Source organism: Miscanthus floridulus, chromosome 5 (genome assembly GCF_019320115.1).
Source record: "Miscanthus floridulus cultivar M001 chromosome 5, ASM1932011v1, whole genome shotgun sequence".
NCBI classification, from domain to species: domain Eukaryota; kingdom Viridiplantae; phylum Streptophyta; class Magnoliopsida; order Poales; family Poaceae; genus Miscanthus; species Miscanthus floridulus.
This window is the reverse complement of record NC_089584.1, coordinates 87,056,861-87,082,612: the sequence shown is the minus strand read 5'-3', so window position 1 is coordinate 87,082,612 and position 25,752 is coordinate 87,056,861. Positions and strand designations below refer to the sequence as shown.

General features: G+C 45.2%; 2 protein-coding genes across 2 annotated transcripts; one reads left to right on the top strand and one right to left on the bottom strand.

The window, feature by feature from the left end:
• The first annotated feature begins 1,690 nt into the window (after positions 1-1,690).
• On the top strand, positions 1,691-2,471 carry LOC136452524 (mitochondrial import receptor subunit TOM7-1-like). Its single transcript, XM_066453133.1, has one exon. It carries the CDS (start codon positions 1,779-1,781, stop codon positions 2,016-2,018), a length of 240 nt encoding a protein of 79 aa, XP_066309230.1. The 5' UTR covers positions 1,691-1,778; the 3' UTR covers positions 2,019-2,471.
• A 440-nt stretch (positions 2,472-2,911) lies between these two features.
• LOC136450182 (beta-adaptin-like protein A) lies at positions 2,912-21,266 on the bottom strand. The gene is made up of 11 exons (XM_066450531.1): positions 21,112-21,266; positions 20,506-21,022; positions 19,034-19,158; positions 18,752-18,950; positions 18,048-18,276; positions 17,781-17,947; positions 17,470-17,679; positions 15,748-15,858; positions 15,476-15,652; positions 4,043-4,498; positions 2,912-3,626 (listed from the first exon to the last, which is right to left on the bottom strand). The coding sequence occupies exons 1-11, from the start codon at positions 21,165-21,167 to the stop codon at positions 3,336-3,338; spliced, it is 2,538 nt and encodes an 845-aa protein (XP_066306628.1). The 5' UTR covers positions 21,168-21,266; the 3' UTR covers positions 2,912-3,335.
• Between the last annotated feature and the right edge of the window lie 4,486 nt (positions 21,267-25,752).

Below are 25,752 nucleotides of genomic sequence, written 5' to 3'. Positions count from 1 at the left end.
CCACGGCTCCTCAGTCACAGGTCACGAATGCCCGGCCGGCCGGCCGGTCCCAGCTTGTGTCGCGTCACGCACGCCACGCCCGTCCACGAGCGAGAAGCATAGGACGTGGCGGTGGTGATGGGCCCCCACCCGGTAGTACGATGCAGAGCAGGCGGCACGGGCCGTCCGGTCACGTACGTGCGCTGCAGGAGTCAGGACGGGCCGGGCCCGGGCTGTCAGCCTCAGAGGCCCCGCGCGGTCAAGCTTTACGGCGCGGCCGTGGGACCGCCGCTTCCTACCCCGCGCTCTCACGTGTGCGATTGTATATCGCTGTCCGCGGCGTCGCCGACGCACGGGCCAGCCCGGGATCGGGTGCCGTGTGAATGGGCGGCCGCCGCGATAGCAGGATGGATGCGCGCGCGCGAGGATCTTGTGCGTGGCGTCCTGCGTGCCAGGTGCAAACCGCGCGCGGTCCCGTTCCCGTGCGCCAATTTCCTGCGATCTGATGGATGCGTGTCCCCGATGTGTCGACGCCTTGTCGGTTCCGACAAAGACAGCGGGGGTTGTTGGTTGGGCTGTGACTCGGACGGTTTACAACCTGCGATAGAAATTGTTGTGTCAACAATTCGATCGTTCCGAAAGGGGAAGGGAAGCATGATCTCGGCCCGGGGGCGAGTGGATATATGCATTCGTGCGCGCCCACTCATTCTCGCGTGCACGTGGTTCAATGCCTTCTCTACTCGGGTGCATGCATGTGGTCAGTCCCGGCCCGTCGGTTGCACGAGTGCTGTATTGGATTCCACTTTTCCCTTCAGTTGAATATATCATCGACACCCATATTACGTGTGGTCAGCTAGCTTCATATACTGGAGTAGTAAATAATGATGGGTAGTACGAGCATTACATAAGCTAGCTGCAGTTTACCATGGCCTTTATTTTTGTAAACAAATTTAAATTGACCATTAATAGATCGCATCATGGCAACGACGACTCGTCAAAGTGCTTGCCCCATAGCCTCTTCCACCCTGTTTTGTTCATCTACTTTCAGCCGACTTATGCTTATTTCGATTTATTCTCTCTCATAGAAACAATATTAAATCAGCCGAAATACCACCAGCAAAATAGGGGTTCGTCTTCTATCAATCTTAGCGCACGGCGTAGCAGAGGTGAGAGGGATATGCGGAAAAGCATACCTAACTTCTACACAATAGTGTTCAACGTTTGATAGCGACATTGCTGCCGTGCTCGTCGTATGGGTCATCTTTTTTTTTCAGACATATGGTCATCACGTCGCAAAGTCTCTGAGGCCCCGTTCGGCTTGCTGAATTTTGGCTAAAAAACATTGTTCTGGCTGAATTGTTGTGAGAGAAAAATACTGTTTCGGCTGAAAAAACAAGTCGAACAAGCTAGTTTCTGGATAAGCCGAACAGGGGCAAAGACAGATTATATTTTTTTTGTCGGCTCTCAAACATGTAATCTGATATAGTAATAATCGTTCGGCATCTCAAAGATAAGAAAGACTCTGCTATTAGATTGGCCCACTAGAAACGAGCCCAGAATGCCCAGCCCATCCATTTTTCGCCATTTTCATTTCTTAATTAAAGCGTAGCCCAATATTTCAGGGCCAGTCAGGCCTGCAAAGTGACCCCATAAGTGGGCCAATAGCCCACTAACCAACCAATATTATTAACAGGAGGGCTCCGCACCATTCTCTCAGAGCAAACAATCCCCAAACGCCTCGGCAGCCTCCCTAGGGTTTTGCTCGGCGCGTCGGATCCAGCAGTCCGGGGGGAATCGCCATGGCCTCGCGTCCGTCGCTGAAGTCGAAGCCCAAGGGCAAGGGCGGGAAGAAGGGCGCCGCCGCCGACGAGGACGCCACCGCGGCGGCGACCACGGTGCGGCTCGTGAAGGAGTGGACCACGTGGACGATGAAGAAGGCCAAGGTGGTGGCGCACTACGGCTTCATCCCGCTCGTCATCGTCATCGGCATGAACTCCGAGCCCAAGCCCTCCGTCTTCCAGCTCCTCTCCCCCGTCTGATGGGATGGGATCTCCCCGACAAGGCCGGCCCGGATGCGGTCGGTCCGTCCGTCTGCTTTTATAGTAGTTTGTAGCTGGTACTTCAGTTGCTTTGATATGTCCGAGATCGAGTTGAAGAAGGCGGCTCATGCTTTCTGGGCGAATTTGAAGGCTTTTTCTATGATGATATGGTTTAATAATTTCGTATTGGCGGATGTGTCTTCTATAGATCGGATCAAAATCTCTTGGTTATGTGATCTGCTATGAATACGAGGGTATGAACTATATCGGTTTTCATCTGTGTGTACCCAATTTTTGTTTTTTTTTGTGCCTCTTGCGTGTGCTGATGTTTTGGATGGTTATGGTCTTGTGGATGTCTCATGTTCGCTGAGATTGTGAATTTTGGTTGCCTCACTTTCATATTAGAAAGCGTAGGAGTATTCATTGATCATAATGAGTGTTCATTGATCACAATTGTCATTGCCAACAAGAGGTGGTGGATGTTGCTCGCAGGCACATGTTTGGATGTTGCTCCCAGACACATGTTCTGCTTTGTTTATTTGGGCAAATTCAAAACTCAAAACAAGTGTAACAAAATTTGCGACATATCTGCTACACGTAAGTTATGAGATGCACATGCAGACCGGTTCGGTTCGAAACTAGAGCTTAGAGTGCTTTGCTGTTACAGTTTATAGAAGAGTAGCAGCAAAAATTACGCCATTCTACTAGCAACTTTGATAGCAATGCACGGAAAATCCGCAATGCACTAACAGCCACAACATCAAATTATTGTTACTCTCAATGAGATGTCATGATAGCGCATTTGCTATTTTCTATAGAAACTGTCAAAATTAAGAGAACTTAACTGAGGCAACGATGACTGAACATGGAGTACTTGTTAATGAGAATCAAAATGGAATAAACATCTTTATTGATCATCTGTGCAAGAGATAAAGGTAAATAGCATACATGAAAGGGGGTGTTGTGTGTTGTTTCTACATCCTTCAAGAAAAAGAAGGACCTCCAGAAGAGACCAAGGCATCAAAACTAGTACAAATCCTAAATAACCCAGCTATTTATCTGGGTGACATGTAGTCATGTACAAATGCACAGTTCACCCAAATAATACAAATAAGATTTTCCTCCGCAAAACTCCAGTGCTCTCTTGCTGAATCTATTAATAATAATATATTGCTATGCCCTCGAATTGCACCTTCTACTCTGATTCTCCAATAGATTGATCAAGCACTGGACAAGCTTAGGCAGCAGAGTGGTGGCAAACTGTGAAAGCCAGAAAAAACTGTGGACCACTGAATCGGTCAGACAAAATACTCAGGATCAAGAAAGCCCAAATTTGGACAAGTCTGACTGAAACAAAGTTGAGAATGCCTCAGCAGCAGTCCCATCATCAGCCTTAATTTTGAGCTGCGCCTTTGCTGATGCTGTGTTGACAATACATTCAACAAGGAAGAAAGCAGTAGCCCCATCTTTCTGAGCATAGAAAAAGAACTTGTAGTTCGGAGGCTGACCACCTGAAGCAATGCATTGGATGTAATTGCTTTGCATATGACGGATGAGTGATTGGGGATTCATCAATGATGCTGCTCCTTGTGGACTCAAAGAACATTCCTGTCAACGAAACACAGTACAGATCAGAATGGAAAAAACATAGCTCAGAACATAGGGCAGTTGATATCAGACATATTGGGAGATAAATTTCAAGGTAAGATACGCCCTAGACAACCATGGCACTCAGGGTTTAAATTCATTAGACCACTTCGCTAAATCATGACCCTGAATCAGGCGAAATCACTGTTCAGAGGCCATGAATTGGAACAAACTTCTAGTTTCATACTCTCCGTCAGAAACAAATATATTAGACAACCGTAACAAAAAAAAAAAAAAAAAAAAAAAAAAAATCTCATGCAGTGGGCTACTTTGCAAAACAGTAAGAAAATCGACCAAGATGTGAAAAGGCTATGTGGCGTATGTTGCTCTGCTTGTAATCAGAAAATGCATTGACAAAAACCTAATAGTAGGCATACCTGAGACAGCGCCAATGCTAGCTGGCCCCATTTCCTCTGGAACGTACCAGGATCTAGCACAGGCTTCGAGTTAAGGGTCAGTGCTGGTGGTGGTGGAGCAGGAGCTTCAGTAACGCCAAGGCCAAGAAGGTCATCGAGACTGAAGTTTGATTGTGAGGAATATGTCGGCCCACCAGTATTTATTAGTGAAGTTTCAGCTGGTGTTTGAGAGCTTATCAAAGAAGGGCTAATCAAATCGGAAGGAGCATTGTATGTAGAGGTGGAAGAACCATTGCTGGCTCTTGTACCATTGTCTTCTTTATCTGAAGTACTTAGCAAAAGATCATTATCATTTTCCTGATATCTTTGGGCAGAAATTACATTTTCTGGATCATCTGCCCCAACAGTCAAGCTTGTAAGATCCTCCGAGTACTCAAATGGTCCACGATGCTCCTTATCTGTAAACATGTACGATGGCTGCCAAATACATAGATGTTAGTACCTTTTATACAGACTTTGAATAGCTGCCTTGCTATGAACACATGCTACTGTCAGCTCCACATTTGTAAATTGCATTAAGTGCACATCAAAGAAATGTGGAAAAAAATTACTCCAGCCATAAAAGGAATGTGTTTCACTGTTTTTGCATGACAGAATATCACCACACGATACCGATACATAGCAAAGGCATGAACTCTATTTGAGTCGCTTAATTCAATTTACCTCAAGCAACGGTCTGCAGAAGTGCTTATCATGGGCCTACAACTGCCTTTACAGTTGAAGACAGCACTCAATCTCTTGTATGATGTATTAGCTAAAAATACAATGTTACCAACCTTCCATACAGTTCTTTCATTCAAAATCATCGTCTTTTTTTAGGAAAACCAAAGACAATATATCATGGAACTTACTAAAGAATTCATAATCTGCCAGGAGGCAAGTTGATAGTGCTCGAAATCAACCACCCATTTAACAAAATCATTGAGAACAATACAGATCAATAGTTAACCAAAATCCACAAGCCAATTAGTATTCAGCAAAGCCCTACATTTAAATCTCTCCCCCCTACCAGTTATTGGAGTTAGTCAAAAGTAAATATGGCGTACCCAGTGCAGAGAGCTCCCGCTCTGTGCGGGGTCTGGGGAAGGGTGTCAGTGGCAAGCCTTACCCTCGTCTGTGCAATGCGAGGAGACCGCGACTCGAACCCAGGACCTTCCGGTCACAGGCGGTAAGACTCTACCGCTTGCACCAGGCCCGCCCTTCAGTTAGTCAAAAATAAATAAATAATCTATTATAGAACTGAATTATTTGTTGCTATGTCAAAACATTAATTAACTCCGCCTATGTTGTCTCAACATAGCAGGTCCCAAGCCCTGGTAAAGGAGGAGGGTTGTGATAGGCGTGGCGAGCCAACGTTAAATCTAGCCCTTCTAATGGGGATGAAACCCGAAATGGAACCGTTGGGGCGTAACCCTCTTAGCGGCGCGCCATATCGGAACCCGGGTATGGTGTTAAATGGGCAAGGGCCGGGTCGGCACCCCCTTGGTGACGCGCCGTGTCGCGATCTGGGTATGGTGTCAAGTGAACAGAGATCGGGTCGTGTAACACCCTCGGTGTTACAGTGTACAATTTTTGCTAAAACATTGCATATGCATCATGATTATATGATAGTGTATGAAATATAATGTGTAAATAAATTCCTGTGACTTGAAACGTTTATCGGAAACGCGAAACGAATCTTATATTTCATGTCGCGTTTTATCGCAGAGTTCTAGACGATTTTTTAGTGAAAGAAAATGCTATAGAACACATAGACAAAACTTTAATAAAGTTCGTAGTACGAACTTCGTAGGTGACGATGAAATACTCGCGGTCGAGAGTGGCATTCGCTAGCTAGCTTATTTGGTAGCCTGGAAAATCGAAGTTGACTCAAAACCGATCGAAACTTAGTCACTTTTCTTAAGTCTAAAAAATGGGTCGACGAAGCTAAGTTCGACAATGTTTATAGGACGATCAGGTTAAGTAGTGGCATGGTTTGAGAGTTTGTTTTACTAGCTTGATACACCATCTCGAACGTAAAATAGTGGGTGTAGCAACTGGATCATCGAGTTGGAGTATTGAGCAGCTTTAAAAAGCGTGCAAGGCACTTTTCCTGGCCAAGTGCAGCGTCTGGCCACGGTCACCAGGTTCCGTTCGCCTTGGCGCGCGGCACTGGCCTGCCCCTGGTGCACACACGCGCGCTGCCGCGCTCATGCACGCGCTCGTGCACCCGCACCGCCGCTGCCACGCACGCGCGCACACGCACGCGCATGCCACGCCAGCATCCTGGCCGCTCAGCCAGCACCACCGTCGTCGCGGGCCCGTTGCCCTGGCTCGGCCACTGGCGCCGTTTCACCATGTCGCTGACCCCGCGCGTCACGCCACTATGCTGTTGCTGGCCGTGGCTGCTTGTGCGAGGTCGCCTGCGCACGCTCTGCCACGCCGTCGCGTCCGCCTGCCGCCTCGCGCTCGTCTTTGCGGTGCCGTGAGAGCGTGGCCACGTTTGGCCCTGCCCGCACGTCGCCTTGTTGTGCATGGCCTTGCCCCGTCTGTATTGTCAGCGCATTCGCCTCGATGCGACGCTTTCGCTGACCGGCGCCATGCCACTGCGGTGGAGGACGGAGCCGCCGTCGTCGGTTGCGATTTATGGCCGTGCGGCCCACCGTCCTGAGCGCATTTGGTCGATTCCCCGTCGTCCTGTAGTCGTACTTGTTTGTACACCGATTGACAGCCGCGTCACGCCACGGCAGCAACGAGCCAAGCCTCGTCTGTCCTCCCCTATCTCCGCTGTCGCCATGGCCGACGAACCCGCGTTTTCAAATTCGCCCTGGTGGAGCAACCTCAATCCAATTAGCTTGGTCCACGGCTCCGTTGCGTAGTCCGCCAGCCACCCGACCCCATTGCACTGTGAGCCTTGCCGCGCCGTGCTCCAATTTGGAGCTTTCCTCCCGCCGAGTCGTTAAGACCGTCATGGCGCGCGTCGTCGGCAAAATCTCTATTTTAGTGCTGCTCAAGTTCAATTAGTTACACCGCCAGTTCGGCTCCACCCACTCATTCCCCTGCGCACCTTTTGCCTAATCGCTACCGCCGCCTAGCCATCCCTGACGCCGCCTTAACACGCCGTGCGCCACCGCACCGTCCGTGCGCACGCGGCCAGCTCGGCTCGGTCTGCCTCCGGTCAATCCGCCACGTCTGGTAGGTTCGGGGTGAGTTGTTGATACCCATTCTAGAGCTCGTTTACGTTGCCTGTGCCTTGGCTCACGGGAACGTGGTCGCCGCCGCAGGGAGTAGTCCGCCATCGTGGAAGGAGCTCGGGACAGCAACTCTGTTTGCCGCTTCGCCGCCCATCGCTTCGGGTTTACGCCTAGGTGAGCATCGGCTCGAAATTGGGGGCGGGGAGGGGCTGGTCTGGCCGGCGTAACCGCTCGGCGCCAACGCCGCCGCGCCGGTGCGCGCGCAGGTGGCCAAGGGTGTCGCCGTTGCGAAGAAGGATTGTTCCGAGGGCTTATCTGCGAAGTAGCTGTCTGTAGAAATAGTGTCGTGGATCTCAGGGTGGTTCGTCGATAGGTCAGGGGCGTTTTCGCAAAACGGCCGTCGCGCGCAGGCCTTCTCGTCGCAGGTCGGCGTTGCCCAGCTGGGCCATGCCCCCGCGTGGGCCGCGCCGGTGGAGCGCGAGCATGCGCTCGTCTCACGGACGTGGGCCGTGTTTTCAAGTTTGGTTTTCTATTTTCCAGTGAATTAATAAATGCTTATTCAATTTAGTTTTGAGCTGAACTTTGATAAATTGTAGTAAATCTTGTAGATGTTCAAAAATAGTGAAACCAAGTTTGTGAGAGTCACAAAAATGCCATCTATCTGTTAGTGTAGTTGGAGTACAACTAGCTGTGATAATGATAGGTTCATAAATTCAAATTAGAGAGCTTAGTATTATGTAGATTAATATTTGTAGAAATTTTTATGGCAAATTGATGATAGCTTTAGCCATGAAATTTTTACAGCAAGACCATTAGATTATTATGTACACACTGTAATTTTTGTAGTCCTAGAATAAGTTGATAAATAGAGTAGCTAATACCCCTCGTTTTAGCATATATAAAATAAATCGGTATTAGAAGTAAGAATGCGTTAGTTGCTAAGATAATATATGGCATGCTTCGTACTTGTTAATTGTAACAGTAGGTAACTTAGCAGCTTAGTCGGTAGGACTCACTTAGTAGCTTGATAGATGTATTTTATTTTAAGAGTTGCTGTTGTCGTATTACTAAGTGTTGCATCATCATTTCATGCATGTAGATCACGAGTTGGTAGAGTTCATGCCTGTCAACGAACAGGAGTACGAGGAAGTCATCGAGGAGTACGAGGAGATCCTCGTGCAGGAGAGAGCCCCGGAGCCTTTTGGAGCTGACTTTGCCAACCCGTCGCCTGCCCAAGGCAAGCCCTAATGCATAACCCCTATTTTAATTATCACTGAATATATATCTATAATGTGCATTTACGTTACAGGCATTTTATGAAAACTACATGCATGAATATATCTACCTATGAGTCCTACTAGTACAGGTCGAGTAGCTGCTATGCTCAGAATTTTGGTAGTGTGGGTAGCCTGTCGTTACTCACAAATAGGTGATAATTATGATCACTCATGATAAATGATGGAAAGGAAAAATGACGACCGGACAGGGATATGGTTTGGGTACTGGTGGGTGTAAGGGGTTGTGTCCTACGGCCAACAAGGCATAGCTCGGTTACACTTTTTCCCTGTCTGTGTCAATTAAGGACCGGTCGTTGCATAAGACATCGTGGGCAAGTCACAGATTTATTATCCCGAGCACATACTTGGGTATGGGCGCAGGGAAGACTCGTTGCTCTCTTGTCGTGGATTCGGCTCTTTCCGGACCGACTGATTGGAGGCGGGGAAGGTGGAGGTCCTTGCACCGCATTGAGCCCGGGACTCAGGAGTGGAGGCTTGGAGTCCAAGTTTGGACGAGGACCTGGACACCCAGGACAGGAGGGTGATGGGTTAGTCCTGCTTGTGCCTGGGGTGCAAGCGGGACGTGTGTTTTCGAGGTACCCAGCTGGGGGCATTGATTCACGAATCGTCGGACGATCCGGTACGGCTTGTTTCGTGTCTAGCACCGTAGTAAGAATTGAAAGATGAAAGGTGATGAAATGGAACTGATTGCTCAACTCTTGCTCGAAAGTAGAACATGTGCTTATATAGACTGGATAGATAATAACTTAATACGGCTGATAATAATAACACAAATAAGGACTCACTATTAGTATTGCTTTCTGCTAAAAGAAAACCAACAAACCATAAAGTTTCTTATATTCTTTAGAGACGGAAAATTATTCCCACTAGTCGGATAAATCTTGCGAGTACATTGTGTACTCAGGGTTCATTTACCCCTGTTGCAGGTGATGCTTGAGAAGTACCGTTGTGTGGAGGATTCTTCTGGTGGGCTCAGACGGATCCTCGTTCTTATCGCTAAATGTTTATTTTAAATTCCGTTGTTTATCATTCCGCACTCTGATATTTGGTATTGTAATAATGTATTTTAAGAAACTCTGATGTATGAAATGAACAAGTATTGTAACTCGTTCTCATTATTGGATCCTTGGGCAAAAAATGTGGATCTTTAGGGTTCTCCCTTGGGGTGTGTCTGACGGATATCGCCCGTGGTAGCTTGCTTTCAGAGTGCTTAGTGTCTGGTGGAAGACGAGCGCCTCCATAAGCGTGGTATTTCGGGCGGTTCTGCCACAGGTCGTCGCTTCCTTAGTGGCGCGCTATATCGGCGCCCGGGTGTAGTGAAAAATGAGCAAGGATCTTCACATCTGAGTCGACGGGTGCGAAGGGTAAGAAAGCTAGTCGAACCAACTAGGATCCGTTTAGGTAGTTGGAATGTAGGGTCGCTTACAGGTAAGTTAAGAGAATTAGTTGATACCGCGACTAGGAGGCGTGTAAATATATTATGCGTTCAAAACACTAAATGGAAGGATCAGAAGGCGAAGGAGGTGGGCAATACAGGTTTCAAGCTTTGGTACATAGAGACAGTCGCGAATAGAAATGGAGTAAGAGTTTTGATTGATAAGAGCCTCAAGAATGGTGTGGTGGGAGTGAGAAGGCAAGGAGATAGGATTATCTTAGTCAAGCTTGTCGTTGGTGATATGGTCTTGAACGTAATTAGTGCGTATGCCCCCCAAGTAGGCCTCGACGAGAGTGCTAAGAAACAATTCTGGGAAGACTTAGATGGCCTGATTAGAGTTATACCTAGTAGTAAGAAGCTTTTTATAGAAGGAGATCTTAGGTACTACAAGCGTAGGTTTTGAGGCAGTTCATGGAAGTTTTGGGTATGGTAGTAGGAATCAGAAGGGGAAGTTCTAGACTTCGCGGTAGCTTTTGACCTAATGATAGCCAACACTTTCTTTAGAAAGAGAGAATCTCATCTAGTGACCTTCAGTAACGGACAACACTCTAGCCAAATTGACTTTGTCCTCACAAGAAGAAAGGACAAACGAGCATGCTTGGGTTGCAAGGTGATACCAGGGAAGTGTGTTGTTTCTCAACATAACTTTCGTTTTCATGTGCGTGCCCGTAGGGATAAACAAGCTAAAGATTGAAAGAACAAAGTGGTGGAAACTAACAGGGGAGACGTCAGAGGTATTCAGGGAAAGGGTTATCAAAGAGGACTCTTAGAAGAAAAAAAAGGACATAAACAACATGTGGAAGAAGATGGCAACCAACATTCAAAAGGTAGCCTCAGAGGTGTGTGGAGTAACCAAAAAAAGTGGAGGCGAGGCTAAAGATACTTAGTGGTGGAACGATGAAGTCCAAAGGGCTATTAAGGAGAAGAAAGAATGCTATAAACGATTGTACCGTGACAGGAGTGTGGACAATATAGAGAAGTACAAGGTGGCAAAGAAGACCGCAAAGCGAGCTGTAAGTGTGGCAAAGGGTAGAACTTACGAGGATATTTACCAACATTTGAGTACGAAGGAAGAAGATAAGGACATTTATAAGATGGCTAGGGTTCGTGAGAGAAATACAAGGGACTTCAACCAAGTTCAATGCATTAAGGATGAAAGGGGGCATCTCTTGGTGAAGAAGGATGAGATCCGACATTGATGGCAAGAGTATTTTGACAAATTATTCAATGGTGAGAATACAGACACAACCTTTCAGTTGGTTGACTCTTTTGATGACACCAATAGACGCTTTGTGCGGAGAATCCAATAATCTGAGGTCAGAGAGACGTTGAAAAAGATGAAAGGAGGTAAGACGATGGGACCAAATGGTATCCCAATCGAAGTGTGGAGATGCCTCGGGGATATAGCTATAGTATGGCTAACCAAGCTGTTCAACCATATTTTTCGATCAAACAAGATGAGTAACGAGTGGAGAAGTATATTGGTACCGATCTACAAGAATAAATGGGATATTCAAAGTTGTACTAATTACCGGGGAATTAATTTGATGAGCCATACTATGAAGCTATGGGAGAGAGTTATCGCGCATCGCTTGAGAGCAATAACGCGGGTCTCTATGAACCAATTTGGTTTCATGCCGGAAGGTCAACCATGGAAGTCATTTTCTTAATAAGACAAGTTATGGAGCGGTATAGGGAGAAGAAGAACTTACACATGGTTTCTATTGACTTGGAGAAGGCTTATGATAAAATACCTAGGAATGTTATGTGGTGGGCTTTGGACAAACATAAAGTCCCAACGAAGTACGTCGGGCTCATTAAGGACATGTACAACAATGTTGTGACTAGTGTTCGAACAAGTGATGGAGACACGGATGACTTCCTGATTAGGATAGGACCAATGTTTTCAAGGCGGTAAGGCGAGGCGTGGCGACTGACTACCGCCTTATGCTTAAGCGACTAAGGCGTGAGGCGAGGCGACGCCTTAACATCTTAAGGGAATCTTAAAAGAGCAGCTTAAAGTGGTAGATAATGAAGAAAAACAAAAAAGGAAAAAGGAAAAAGAAAGGAGAAGGAGCAAGTAGTCTGGCCCAGCCCACCAGGCAGCCCATATACCCCTCACCTTTGACCTTCCTGCTTCATCTCTCGAACTCCCAATCCTCTCTCTCCAGCGCCGCCGCACCTCTCTCTCTCGTTCTCCACTGCCGCTCCGCCTCCGCCCCTCTCTGTCTCTTGCTTCCCTCTCTCCTCCAGATGTGTTGCTCGTCTTGCTTGATAGACGGAGGAACAGAAGGGCTTTGGACGCTGCAGCTCGAAGGAGGAACAGAGGAGGCAAGATGTTGCAGGTCAGCGCCGATTGGGGGAACATGGCCGCAGCCCACACAGGCGGCCGCACGGCTCGGCGGCGGGCGGGCAGCAACTTCTCCCGTCGGCGCGGGAGAACGCGTCCGCACGGGCGAGCTGCGGCTTCTGGTTCCCCTCCTGCTCTCCTGCTGGTGAATCTCCTGCGCGCCCGCTCTCTCTCCCTTCGGCGCGCTCTGTTTCTCCTGCGCACCCCTTCTCTCTCAGTTTTCCCCGCCGTTTCCAATCCTTCTCACGCGTTTTCCCGCCGCCCAGAACAGAGGCCTCCCCGTAAGGCGAGTTGTCTGCTGTGGCGTCCCGCGGGGAGGGGGAGGCGGAGCCTCGGCGGCGGCAGCTTCTACCGGCGGCGCGGGCGAACGCGTTCGCGCGGGCGGGCAGGTAGGTCCGTCTTCCCTGCGAGCGCTCCTCTCTCTGCTCTCTGATTTCTCCTGCGCTCCTCTCTCCCCGCGCGCCTAATCTCCCGCACGCGCGATGCTTTCCCGCGCGCCTGCACTTTCCCCGTCCTTTCTCCCGCGCCCGCGTTTTCCTACCGTGGCCATCCTCGTATGGCGCCCGCCTTGCTCGATTTCGACGAATCGGACGCCAAATCGACGACTTCCGGACGCCATGGTAGTAAGGCGGACGCCATACCAATCTGAGGCGAGTCGTCCGCCAAGTCGTCCCGCCTGTAGCGCCTTGCCGATTAGGCGACGCCAAAGCGACGCCTTAAAAACATTGGATAGGACTACATTAAGGGTCAGCTTTGAACCCTTATCTGTTTGTCTTAGTGATGGATTAGGTCACAAGGGACATACAAGGGGACATCCCTTGGTGTATGCTTTTCGCGGACGATGTAGTGCTAGTTGATAAAAGCCGGACATGAGTGAATCAGAAACTGGGGTTATGGCGGAAGACTTTGGAGTCCAAAGGTTTTAGACTCAGTAGAACTAAAACTGAGTATATGAGATGTGACTTCGGCACTACTACTCTGGAGGAGGAAGATATTAGTTTGAAAGGTCAAGTAGTGCCTAGGAAGGATACCCTTCGATATTTAGGATCAATGCTACAGAGAGGCGGGGATATTGATGAAGATGTTAGCCACAGAATCAAAGCAGGGTGGATGAAGTGGCGCCAAGCATCTGGTGTCCTATGTGACAAAAAGATACCACAGAAGCTAAAAGGCAAGTTTTATAGGACGGTGATTAGACCTGCTATGTTGTATGGCGTAGAATGTTGACCTACGAAAAGACGATATGTTCAACAGATAAGTGTCACGAAAATGCGTATGTTGCGTTGAATTTGCGGTCATACAAGAAGGGATCGAGTTCGGAACGATGATATACGTGATAGATTACGGGTAGCACCAATTGAAGAAAAGTTTGCCCAACACCGGTTGAGATGATTTGGACATGTCCAACGGAGACCTCCAGAAGCACCGGTGCGTAGTGGAATCCTAAGCCAGGATAGTAACGTGAAGAGAGACAGAGGAAGACCGAAGTTAACTTGGGTAGAGACAATAAAAGGAGACTTGAAAGGATGGAATATACCCAAAGACTTAGCCTTAGATAGGAGTGCTTAGAAAACAGTTATTCACGTGCCTGAACCTTGATTGCTTCTGCTGTGTTTCAACTCTAGCCTACCGCAACTTATTTGGGACTTAAAGGCTTTGTTGTTGTTGTTGTTGTTGTTGTATGTCAAAACATTAATTAAAGTACAGTCATCACTGAAAGGGAAGGCAACTTGAAAGCAAAGGGTACTAAAGTAAAAGTTGCACCGCGATGGCCAATGAATTTAAAAGTGGAAATCACAAGGCCCATTAGCATAATTTATGGGTGCGTTTGGTTGCTTGCATCCCTCCTAGACAGCATTAGGCCCAATGCAGGATACCCTAAACCAGCATAAACTAACGCAGAGTGCTGGTGTTCAGTTGATTCCATAGAACATTTTGCACTGTGCAAGATCGTGTTTGATTGCCTGCATTTTATTGCATATAGGGGCTGTTTGCTTCGTGGCCTCCCAGGCGAGCAGCTGGCCCCAGGCGCCCGAAATTGGACGCCTGGGAGCTGCGCTCGCACCAGGCAGCTTTGCCTGGGTGCAAAACAAACAGGCCCATAGTCTCCTTATTTTCATGGTACGAATAAAATCTGTTACCTCCGTCCCACCTCCAGTCCCTCAAGACCAAACAACAAGACCATTGCTGCCTCCTCACACCCACAATGGCGATTTCCAAACCAAGAACCCCAAATAAACAGAAAGAAAACACTCATGCTCAACGAGTTCTAGAGCACATCAGGCAAGAACCAGACCAAGGAGATAACAAATCAGGCCAAGATCACACTCAAGTATGTCAAGCTTGATGTCATTTTGTTGCCAAGCCTGCCACGCAGGCACAACAGCAGTAGAGCGTCAGGGACCCCAACCCTCATGTTCACTGGCATCAATGAGATCTATGAGCTGAGTAGCAAGCTCTGGTCTGTGCAGGGCGAGGAACGGAGCAGGAAGGTGGCTGGCGAGCTTGGCATGAACACGGAGGTGAAGGTGAAGGCCTGGATCTCTGATGCAGAGGCCGAGCTAACTGCCAACACCAAAGTCAATTGGGTCAGGGGGGCTTCTGTGCGGCACCGAGACAGAAGTGTGGCTAGTGCCGTGGTGGTGGCCAGCATCCCTCGAGATTCCAACGGGACCTCTGGTGCTCAAGATCCCAGTGACGCCTCACCGCATCGCCCTATCTAGGCCTTCTAGGGAGATGATACCTCCCACCTCACCGATGGTACATGAAGCGCAAAACTGGCAGGGCAACAGCGGCGGTGTGCTTGGTAGCAGCACAACAGCCTGCATCTCGTGCAAACTGGGGCTCAGGAGGTAGAGAGGTGAGGGTCCAATTCCATGGGCCCCCTAGCTTATGCAAGCCTGCACTCCACAGACTGGCCAAATTTTGCGTACTAGGCAATGCAGCCTCTAGGCCCCATTTTGTATTGTTTAATGCTGCATTAGTCCCAATGCAGCCATCGAAACACAACTATGCATACACCCATATGCGGGCAACCAAACACACCCTATATGATAATCAGAATCATATAAAATAGCAAGTAAAGGTCTCCATATGTAAAATTTTTAGCAATAGTTCAGATCAGATTAATTTGCATACCTTCTGATATACAACTGATAGACTGTTGAACTCATCAAATATCCGATCTTTGATTTCACTGCTCTGTGTATCTGCAAATACAGAGACAGCTTGTTTGGGAGGGTTTACTACACGTTCTGCTACATTAGGATTGTATTGCAAAAGCCTATAGTAGAAAAGCGCTCTGTCATGAACATCCTGCAACAGATGTGAGGTTTAGCCAGATCAAAATCTTTTCACTAGTGGCGATGCATAATCCATCTTTTATAGCAGAAACTCAAACAAATCCTGACCTGGTGAGTGTCAGATAGACCAGCTGCTAATGTAGCTCCTAGTGCCTTTTGTGTCTCTGGAGGTCTTTTAAAGAAACATTTCATCACTGCTGTCAGGAGATGCAAGCGAACCTTCAAGATACAGTATCAATGGAAAAGTTAAGTGGAGTTCAAGAATGAGTAGCTAATGGATAGGGACACCCCATAAAAAATCTAAAGCAGATGCATGGAATTCTACACTAACATCAGGGTAATCCTACACGGCTCAAGATGAAAGTTCAGATAAGGGCAACAAAATCATCCTCAATTTCAGTGTGTAGCAGGAAGTAAATGGTTTTCATACATGATACCAAAACTTGCATTCCACCAATTAGAAAATTTCAGTTGTAATTAAACGATCTCCCTTATCTTAAATGTGTATGCTACTGTTACTGATTTTGGGACACAAAATTGTCAGTCATGTATGTACTCTCAGTTAAAAATAAGTGCAATCTTGGACATCAGCAGTCCCCTAAAACAACTTTGACAACTAATCTAATGTTGTATTATATTCATAGAGTATGGCAAAATTATAGTATACAACTACTTTTCAAGACAAATACTAGTATCATTTCCAAATATACAAACTCAACAAACAAAAAGTAATTCATAATCAAAGTCAAAATTTGAAATGGTTGACTGCCCACAGCCAAAAACCATACTTATCTTTTACTAGAGTACTATGAACAACAAACTTCCAATGCAAGCATAAGAAAAAAGTATAAGATCATTATTTTTCCTTGCTATATGGACAATAGTTTTAGCAACTTTGTTAACCTAGTACAAAATGTAAGAAAATTGTGTACTGGAGCCCATTATAGCACGTAAAATATGGGACAACATAGTCAACTACAAGGTTCCAAAAGGCGCTACGCGCTAGGCCACTGATTAGCGCCTAGGACGTTAAAGCGGAGATAAAACGTGATTAAACATTTGTGCTTTTTTTTCTTTTTTTTTTTGTTGCCAGGCTAGCCTACCCCAACTTGTTTGGGACTTAAAGGCTTTGTTTTTATTTTATTTATTTTATTTTTTTTGTTGCCAGGCTGTTCTTAAGTGCATTATTGCATCACGTCTAGCCTTGTTACAACAGGCCAAGCAAAGCCAGCAGTAGTATTTCTCTTGGCCCAGAAGACATTAAGAGGACCAGGCCCATTAAAAACCCTACCCCCCAGCCTTATCCACTCCCATTCTATTCCCTCCGTCTCCCTCCCAGGTAGCCGCACGCCGGCAGCCGCAGGTCTCCTCCCGCACAGCCCCAAGGTCTCAGCCCGCAAAGCCGCAAGGTCTAGGAGCACCAGGGAGATGTGTGTGGGATCACAAGGCCACGCTGCACCGGTGGTTACTTGAGGAGGTGTTGGTGCTCGAGATTCTCATTGCTGCTGGCACCAACGCAAGATGCGGAGATGGCGGCCGTGACCACGGCGCAAGAAGATCTCTGTTTCTTCATGCGCTGCTGCCCACCGTGCTCACACATGCTCCTGCCGCTCGCCTCTGCATGCGCTAGCTTACCTTCCTCCTAATTTCCTCTGATTCCACGCCACTTACCCACTGGCTGGTGTTTAATTTGACGCCTATGGCCTAGGCGAGGCGCTGGGGCTCCGTTCAGCGCTTAAGCGCGCCTAGGCGAGCGTTTAATTGCGTTTTTTCAAACATTGGTCAACTACTGGATAAGATAAACGACACAAAATAAGAACATGTTGGTACCTCAGGAGAGTGCTCTTCATCCCAGTTTTCAACAAGACTTTCAAGGATGTATGGAGCATCATGCATGTCTTGTGAATATTCTCCCAACATCCATATGAGAGCTGCTTTTCCTTTTGGCTCCTGAATGTTTTTGCTGCTGATATTTCCAACAACAGCTATACAATCATGGCTCCATTGAGGATATTTTCTGAGAAGATCTTTCACCAAGACCTGCATTTTAGTTTTTAATCAGAAACATCAAGATTGTAAATCGTAATCCTGCTAGACTAGATCACGAGTAAAGGTCAGTAACTAGCATTACAAACACTTACTAGAGTTTCAGCAGTCACATAATCCTTATCCATTTCAAGAAACTGTAGAAGCCTGTCCACAATGGCATTAACATCATACTGCTGCAGTGCTATTTTTCCAACTGCCCGGATAGACTCTCTTGCAATTGGTACATCAACATTTCCAGCGTATTCACACAGTTCAGTGACTGGTGGGAGGAAACATGCAAAGTATTTTTTTTAAATAATCGTAATTAATGAGTAAAAACATATCAAATTATAGTTGGAAATAGGATATCTGGCAAATACCAATCTCATATGTGTTGTTTTCATTTGCTATAGCAGTCAACATCTCAAGTTTCAACTTCTTCACATATGAAGGATCACTAAATTGGCAGTAGAAGCTTTTATAGTCTGAGGAAAATAACATTGGAGCACGCATCACCAGAAGATGTAGATGGCATAGCACAGAGTATGACTGTTCAGGACTGCCAGCACCCACCAGAGTAAGCAAGGGTGCTTTAATACGTTCGTAAACCTAAAACAGAGGAGCTAAAAGAGATTAGATGGATCTTCCACCAAAGGCCAGTGAGATAAATCAAACACAAAAATAAGACAAAAATTAACCCATAAACATGAGAAATCCAAAGAAATAAAGTGTCCATGGAATTAAGAAAATATTCAGCTACATTAACTTCCAAATAACAGCATTATCTACAGCTAACAGACATTCGAAATGGCACATTCATCGTATTGATTGCATATCATAACATAAATGTAAGAAGGCTACGACTCATCTAGAGACCCATTTGGAGGTTGTTGTGATGTCCTCTGCTAGTCTGTTATGGGATCTTAATCCAAGTAAGATTTTGTTTTATTGTTTTATGCCTCCTAAAAAGGTGCTCATATACTTAAATCTCATATCCAGAACAAGAAAGAATTAAATGCTTCTGAAAAGCAATAGCAATAATGCAACATGATCCAAACCACGTCTCTGGGAGTAACATGTGCACCTGTTGATGAACATCAGTCATAGACATTGTCAAATGGAGAAAAACTTTAATTGTTGCCAAAACAACAGCTCCATTTGCATGGTGAAGTCTATCCTCCAACAGATTCATTATGTCAAATATTTCGTTATTATCAGATGGAAGGAACTTTGATGCCAACTCAAGAACAATGCACTGTGCCCATTCACTGAATTCTTTGATCCTGCACATAAAAATAGAGAACTCAAGAAAAATCACATTGGGGTTATTTAACAGAAAAGGCTCCAAAGCCAGGTTGAAACTCACTTGTTTAACAGGTAAAATACCACTGGCTTGCTATACAATGTCTCAATCTCTCTTGCTGCTGCCTCTGAGTTAGCAGCTTCTAGGGTCCAAATCTCCTGCAATGCATGTAGGCAATTGGCAACTACCTGCAAGTCACTGGTATAATCAGCTTATCTCAGAAAAGCACAGTATTCAACAAGATAACATCCAATCATTCATCAGTTGAACCAAAGCACAAACTGCAATCGTTCAGAATAATAAAATACCTCACAGGCTCATAGATGAAACACAGAACTTACAAAACAGCCTTTTAATGGAAGTCACGCGACAAACATAAGCTCATTTAAGCAACTGAGTTTTGATGTTCCAGAAATGAACAACAATGGATTGGGCCCATCATTAATCAGTTGAACCAAAGCACCAACTGCAATCGATCAGAATAATAAAATACTTCGCAGGTTCATAGCTGAAACGCCTTTTAACAGAAGCCACACCACAAACATAACTACATAAGCTCATTTCAGCTACTGAGTTTTGATGTTCCAGAAATGAATAACAATGGATTTGTAAACTTGATTCTGATCAGGAAAACTCAAAAGTCTCCTGCATATAGCTTCTGCTATACACAAAAACAAGTAGAAGCAATGAACTTCAAATTCACACTCATATTTAACAACTTGCAGGTATTGTACAAACATCACAAGGTTAAATTGTCATGCAATTAGAGTTTATGATGTTGCAGGTTAAATTGTCGTGCAAAACTAAAAGAACAGGTTATATACAAGAGAGGCTGAAATTTCAGTCTGAATGATGTCATCAGACAATCTAAGCAAAAGCCAAGAAGAAAATTGGTGTTCACTCAATACTTTGGGCCTGTTTGTTTCTACGATGCGGTATCGCGCGTTCGCGTTTGAGCGAACACGGCTCCGAGGCCGCGTTTTGGGAATCGCCGAGCCGCGTTCATTTTCTGCTGCGAAACGCGCGAGCGACGCAGACCGTTCGGCAGGATTTTCCGCGCATCTCGGTCGCCAACGCGCTTATGAGCAGAAACAAACAGGCCCTTTATAACCAATTAACGACAAAACTGTAGGTGGCTGAAACGTGCAAAACAGCCAATATAGCCAAAAAAAAGCAGATTACAGTAGTTTTGTTGTTAAGGGAATAATCATGAATATGCAGCCACAGTAGCCACTTTCATTTATCTATGTAATCAAGCAAGCTGTAAACCAGACAGCTACATGGTGCCCCCAATTTTATCAGCTACCATTGGCATGCAGTGCCTAAACTCAATCAGAGTTGGGATTCGCTCTGTGTGCATCGAACACATATTTCCAGCTCCATGTTCAATCCACAGAATGCAAAAGGTTCATTTTTTGGTGACAATTCAACAGTTGTTCAATTAACTTGTGGTTGCGGTCACTGAAACAAATTAGCAATAATGTGATACGATTGCTGCATAGCTTCACCAAGCAGTTCGTGGCAGGGTACTTCACCTGTGCGTCTGGATCGGAGAGCATGAGCGCCTTGAGCGAAGCAGGAAGATCAGCATCAATGCAGGCGGTGGCAGATATGTGATACAACTTGGCAGCGCCAACAGCAGCGATCATCCGGACGTAGGCGCTGGGGTCCTTCAGCCCGGTCGTGAGTGGCGTGACGAGATACTCGACAAGGTTGGGGACACGGTGGGAGCAGAGGCTGCGGAGCGCGAGGCCGCGGATGGTGGGGTCCTGATCACGGCAGTCCCGCTGGAGGAAGTTGATGGTGAGGAGGGCTAGGTCCGGGTGCGCGCGCGCGTGGGCGCCTACGTAGAGATAGCACATCTTCTTGGTTACGACGTCGGAGGTGGCGGAGCAGAGCACCATCTCCCCGAAGGCGGCCGACACGTCGATGCCAGCCGTCATGCAGGAGATCACCCTCTTGAAGACATCACGGCGCTGGTCGTCCGCATCGGGAGCGCGGCTCCCGGCCAGCTGCCGCAGCTGCTGCTTCAGATCCGCCACCTCGCTCTTCCTGCACTCACAGAGTCGCCAATTGCCTGGTTAGTTTAGGGTTCGGGAGGAGGGAGGTTTTGGGTGGCGGAGCGGGGGGCAGTGGCAAACCCGGAGGGTTGTGAAGGAGAGACGGACTTCGCCGCCGAAGGGACGGTGGGAGCCATGGTGGTGGTCGGCCGCGGCAGGTTGGATCTGGCCTCGCGTGGGGAGGAAGACGACTGCGACGCGCCGTGGTGTTCGCTTGGGTAAGAGCTTGGATCTGAGCTGGGACTGTGAACGGGGTGGCACTAGAGACTGACAGGTGGACCATAAGCTAATACCCCTTCGTGGAAGGAATTCCTATTTCTTTTTTTTTAACTAGTTAGTGTGTCCGTGCGTTGCTACGAGATAGCTAACATTTTGTACTAAAAACATATGGATCGCACGATAAGATAATAATATTGTAAAAATTAAATATCAACGTTAAAGTGACATTTAATCCAAAAAGCAAAGTTTATAAATTTAACACAATCACGGAGTGCGCGGCGTCGCAGACTCACAGACTCTACTTTATAGATATTTTCGTGATGTGGCTAAGATAATGTTTTATATTGATAGGAAGAAATCTCCGATATCTATTTTTTCATGCTCACAAACTAATGACATTGGTGCAATAATGAAAAATACAAAGGAGCTATCCTTGTGAATGCGTGGAACCAACGCCATCCCACGACCACTGGTATGGTGTTGTTTAGCACTATTGTTCACTATTATCGCTAACTTGCTTTGTTGATTTTATTCAAGTAATTTATGTTTGTAATTATGCAGGCGCTAATTCGGTTGATCCCACATTGGCACGTGAGAAAAGTGGAAAAAATCGACAAAACTCAGTTTTGAGAACATAAACGTGTAATAGTTATGAATGGTTACAAAATGAAATATTATGAACAAAACACTCAAAGTGTCATTTTATAACAATAATATAACACATGTTCAATTTTCATTATGCCATCACATAAGTGTATATACAACATCTCCATGTAAAGTCTGATAAACCATTTAAAATACCTAGAAACAACAACAAATATGGCATTAGTGATATATTATTTGTATAATATAAATTGAATGGAAAAATACATTATATGCGTTAGTAATGTTCTATTACCTCGCCTATGACGTTAGAATCTCCTTAAATACAATATTCTTCGTAAAAGTTCCATTTGCTATTGGGGTCTTCTTATCCTTATCTTTTTTATTTGACGCATTCTTATTTTTTTCCCTCAGCATTCTGTTTAGCATTTTTCTTCTCTATCTTTTTGGCCTCCCCCTCTTGTGCCTCCGCATCAGGCGGGAGGGTAAGGATCTTAATATTGGTTCTTGACGTGGCTCTACACATCGCAACGTACAACTGACCGTGAGAGAACACCAGTGCGGGTAGGTACACACCCACGTTCAGGATAGTTTAGCCTTGTGACTTGTTGACCGTCATAGCAAAGCTCGGCCTGATAGGAAACTGCTTTCTCTTAAACTGGAACGGGAACATCTCATAATTAGACGGGCATAACGGTATTTGAGGAAGGAATACCTGCCTCCCAACATGCTGCCCCACCACGATTTCAGCATCGATTGTATTTCTTCGGAACCCCCGCACCACCAGCCTTGTACCGTTGCATAGCCCATTAGCAGGATCAATATTTCTAAGCAATATAACAGGACACCCGAGCTTGAGCTTCAAGACGTGTGGAGGCAGCCCGTTAGGGGTCAAACTGTTAAGGAACTCCGATGGATAGTAGTTATGTGGATCATCTACCGTGGAGTCAAAACTACGATACACCATCTTGTCGTCCTGGAACATATCAATCATTTTCATATTAGGTGGTGTCTGTGTACCTATGCAATTATTAGGTGGTCGAACTAGAGTTTTCTGGGTGACACCACCTATAGTAACAAAAGGTATGAGTTTTTGGAATAGAAGAGCGAAGGTGAAAGTACCGACAACATATACTGATCAAGGCTAATAATCATTGTAAACCACACTCGGTTGAGTTGGGTCGTTCGAATCATTGCACTTTCCATCCGCACACCCTCTAGCCCTTCTTCCAATGTTTGCTTCAAAAGCCCAATTGCGACGGGATAGAAGGGCATTTATCTCTCTAGTGGTCACTCGTTGCCTATGTATGGTCTGTGTCGCAGCCACTTCAGGGGTCTAGACTTCTGGATTTTGAACTACAGTCGGCGTGACGTTAACAGGCGTGCCTCTCAATTCGCGTATTTCCATCTCGTGTGAAGGCACTTCATGCGATTGAGGTGAAGAAGGGAAAATAAAGTGAGGGTTAAAGTGAGTGCTCTCCATGGCTATTGAGTCTGGATGCAAATTGTTGGCTCGGTGTTCTCTCACCATCCTATTGTATTTTTTTTTTGCTCTCTTTTCATTTTAGCTCCTTCTCTTTTGGAGTCATTTATAGTTTTCTTATAGCATTTTTCTGTGCATACAAGTCATGCCATCTCTTATTTAAAAATGTCTTTTGTTCAGAAGACATTGCAACCCTTCGTGCTCTATCTAGCTCACGCTTACGCTCTTTTGGACAAGTGGCAATATTGTCGATGGAACTGGATGCATTTACAACACCTATATATAATAGAAAAGTACGGTCTCAAATAAAATACAGAAGAGCACATATTGCAAGAACATTAATTTATTATTACATTGTCATGAACCATAATTGGGTTGCCCACTACACTTTTTTCTCAAATAGATAACATTAATGAAAAAACAATGTACCTGGGTTTAGATCAGGTGATGCATCAGTCATGCCAATCATGTCACTTTGATCTATACATTTATCAGAGTATTTGTCTACATATATATAATAACATGGTTTTATACCTTGGCCTCGGCATCATACAAACACAAGAAAAAATAATTAATATTTAGGAAAAAAACCAAAATGGTACACGTGTTATCTTTATCAATCTTCATGGGATTGTATGAGTTGTTTCGATGTAGCCAGTCATTATCTTCATAGACATCAGTGCTTTCCGTGGTCGAATCAACTCCAACTGGTACCACATGGCATTAACTATATACTAAATAAACTAAAAATGGCAACACTGAATTCAGGAAAGCAAAATCAAATTTACTTGTTTTTTCTGATGATATCGTTCACGACGCTTTCTATTTTTTTCATTTCTTTCTTCCAGAGTCACTGTCGTCAATCGTGCCTTTTCCCTTTCCCTTTTAAGCTAGGTGGCATCCGTGTTTTTCTTTATCTGATGATACTTTTCCCTAAGCTTTTTATTTTTTCATCCATTTCTTCTTGAGTCATTGATGCATGTCGCGCCTTTTCTCTTTCTCTTTTACGCTGCGCACGTTCATCTATTTGCGCTTGTGAATTTGATGTTGTATGGTCACCTGTTTGAAAATAAGTTGATAAATATTTGCTTAATTACCATAATAATACAAGTGAATGTGTCTATGGACATGAGTATAAACAGTTATCTCCATTGATGATGTTTGTCAAGTCTTCAAATGGTGCACGACCTTCATTATTTTGCATATGTTCCATTGTGATTTCACTGAACATAAAATTAACCAATAAATTCGTATTATCAAACTTGTCCATGAGAGTAGTGATAAAAACTTACATTGACGCTAGAAAGAGTGAAATACTCTCTCCGTCTAAAAAATATACTTTGACTAAGTTTATATTAGAAAATACTGATATTCATGATACAAAATAAGTACCATTAGGGACACACATGCTAAAACTATTTACTACCTGAATGGGCACCGCCGCCTATCGTGCCCATTCAGGTGCCTATTTACTATCTAAATGGTCAATTATTTTTAGGTCCTAATATCAATTGCTAATTATGTAACACCTTAACTGGTATATGTCCGTGCGCGCAATGAATCAAATCTTTAAAAAAATGTTCAGTACAAAAAAGTAGATAGGTCGTCTGAATATATGGTAAGAGAAAGTCTTTTTCTATGGCAATCAGTACAAAGTTACTTATCAAGTATGTCAGTGTGGTCCTCTAGGTTCTGCGTGTTCATTTCCTTCTGAGTTGGATCAATTGATTCGTATGGCAAAAAAAAATATGTTAATTCTAGTTCGATGCTTCTATTTTCGAGGTGTGCATTTTCATTTATAAGGTGAAAACAATTTGTGGTAGCATACAGGTTCAGAGCTGCTGCAAGACTGACAACAGGTAGGTTTGCAAAGCAATGGATTCAAATTCGAAAAGATCTTAACAAACAAAACACTCACTGTATCAAGAATTTCATAAGCATCTAAGCTAAAGTGTATTTTTCTAAGGAGTTTTCATATGGCTTCCACGAAATATGGGAGTTTGTCTTTCTTCATCAGCCATCTCAAGTAAGAAAAAAATATTTTTTTTCTTCTCATGAGACTAATTTGATAACAACACTACTCAAATTGCATATATTAAAATATTGCCCTGGATTATACTACAAGCAACAAGCAGTACTAAGATGATTAAAAAACATCAGTTCATCAGGTCATGGAGCTCAATCAAGCATCTTACATATATTTTTTCTTGCTAGCTCCTATTTTGTTTCAATTTTGCTTCTACGCCCTTTGCATGAACCACCTACGAACAGAGACAGTATTTGCACTCGATTATTCAAGAAGCAATCTACTGTCTCCCTGTGAACACCTACCCATTCATAAAATTATGTAAACAGCTACAGACTAAGCCCATTCAGTGCCTTATCAACATATCTATCTATATTTCCAGATCAAAAAA

Coding starts and splice junctions, on each gene's coding strand:
- LOC136452524 (XM_066453133.1), top strand. CDS start 1,779: ATGGCCTCGCGTCCGTCGCTGAAGTCGAAGCCCAAGGGCAAGGGCGGG.
- LOC136450182 (XM_066450531.1), bottom strand. CDS start 21,167: ATGGCTCCCACCGTCCCTTCGGCGGCGAAGTCCGTCTCTCCTTCACAA. Junction 17,948..18,047: donor AAACAACACATATGAGATTG/GTATTTGCCAGA, acceptor TCCTCCCACCAG/TCACTGAACTGTGTGAATAC. Junction 15,653..15,747: donor GTCTATCTGACACTCACCAG/GTCAGGATTTGT, acceptor CATCTGTTGCAG/GATGTTCATGACAGAGCGCT.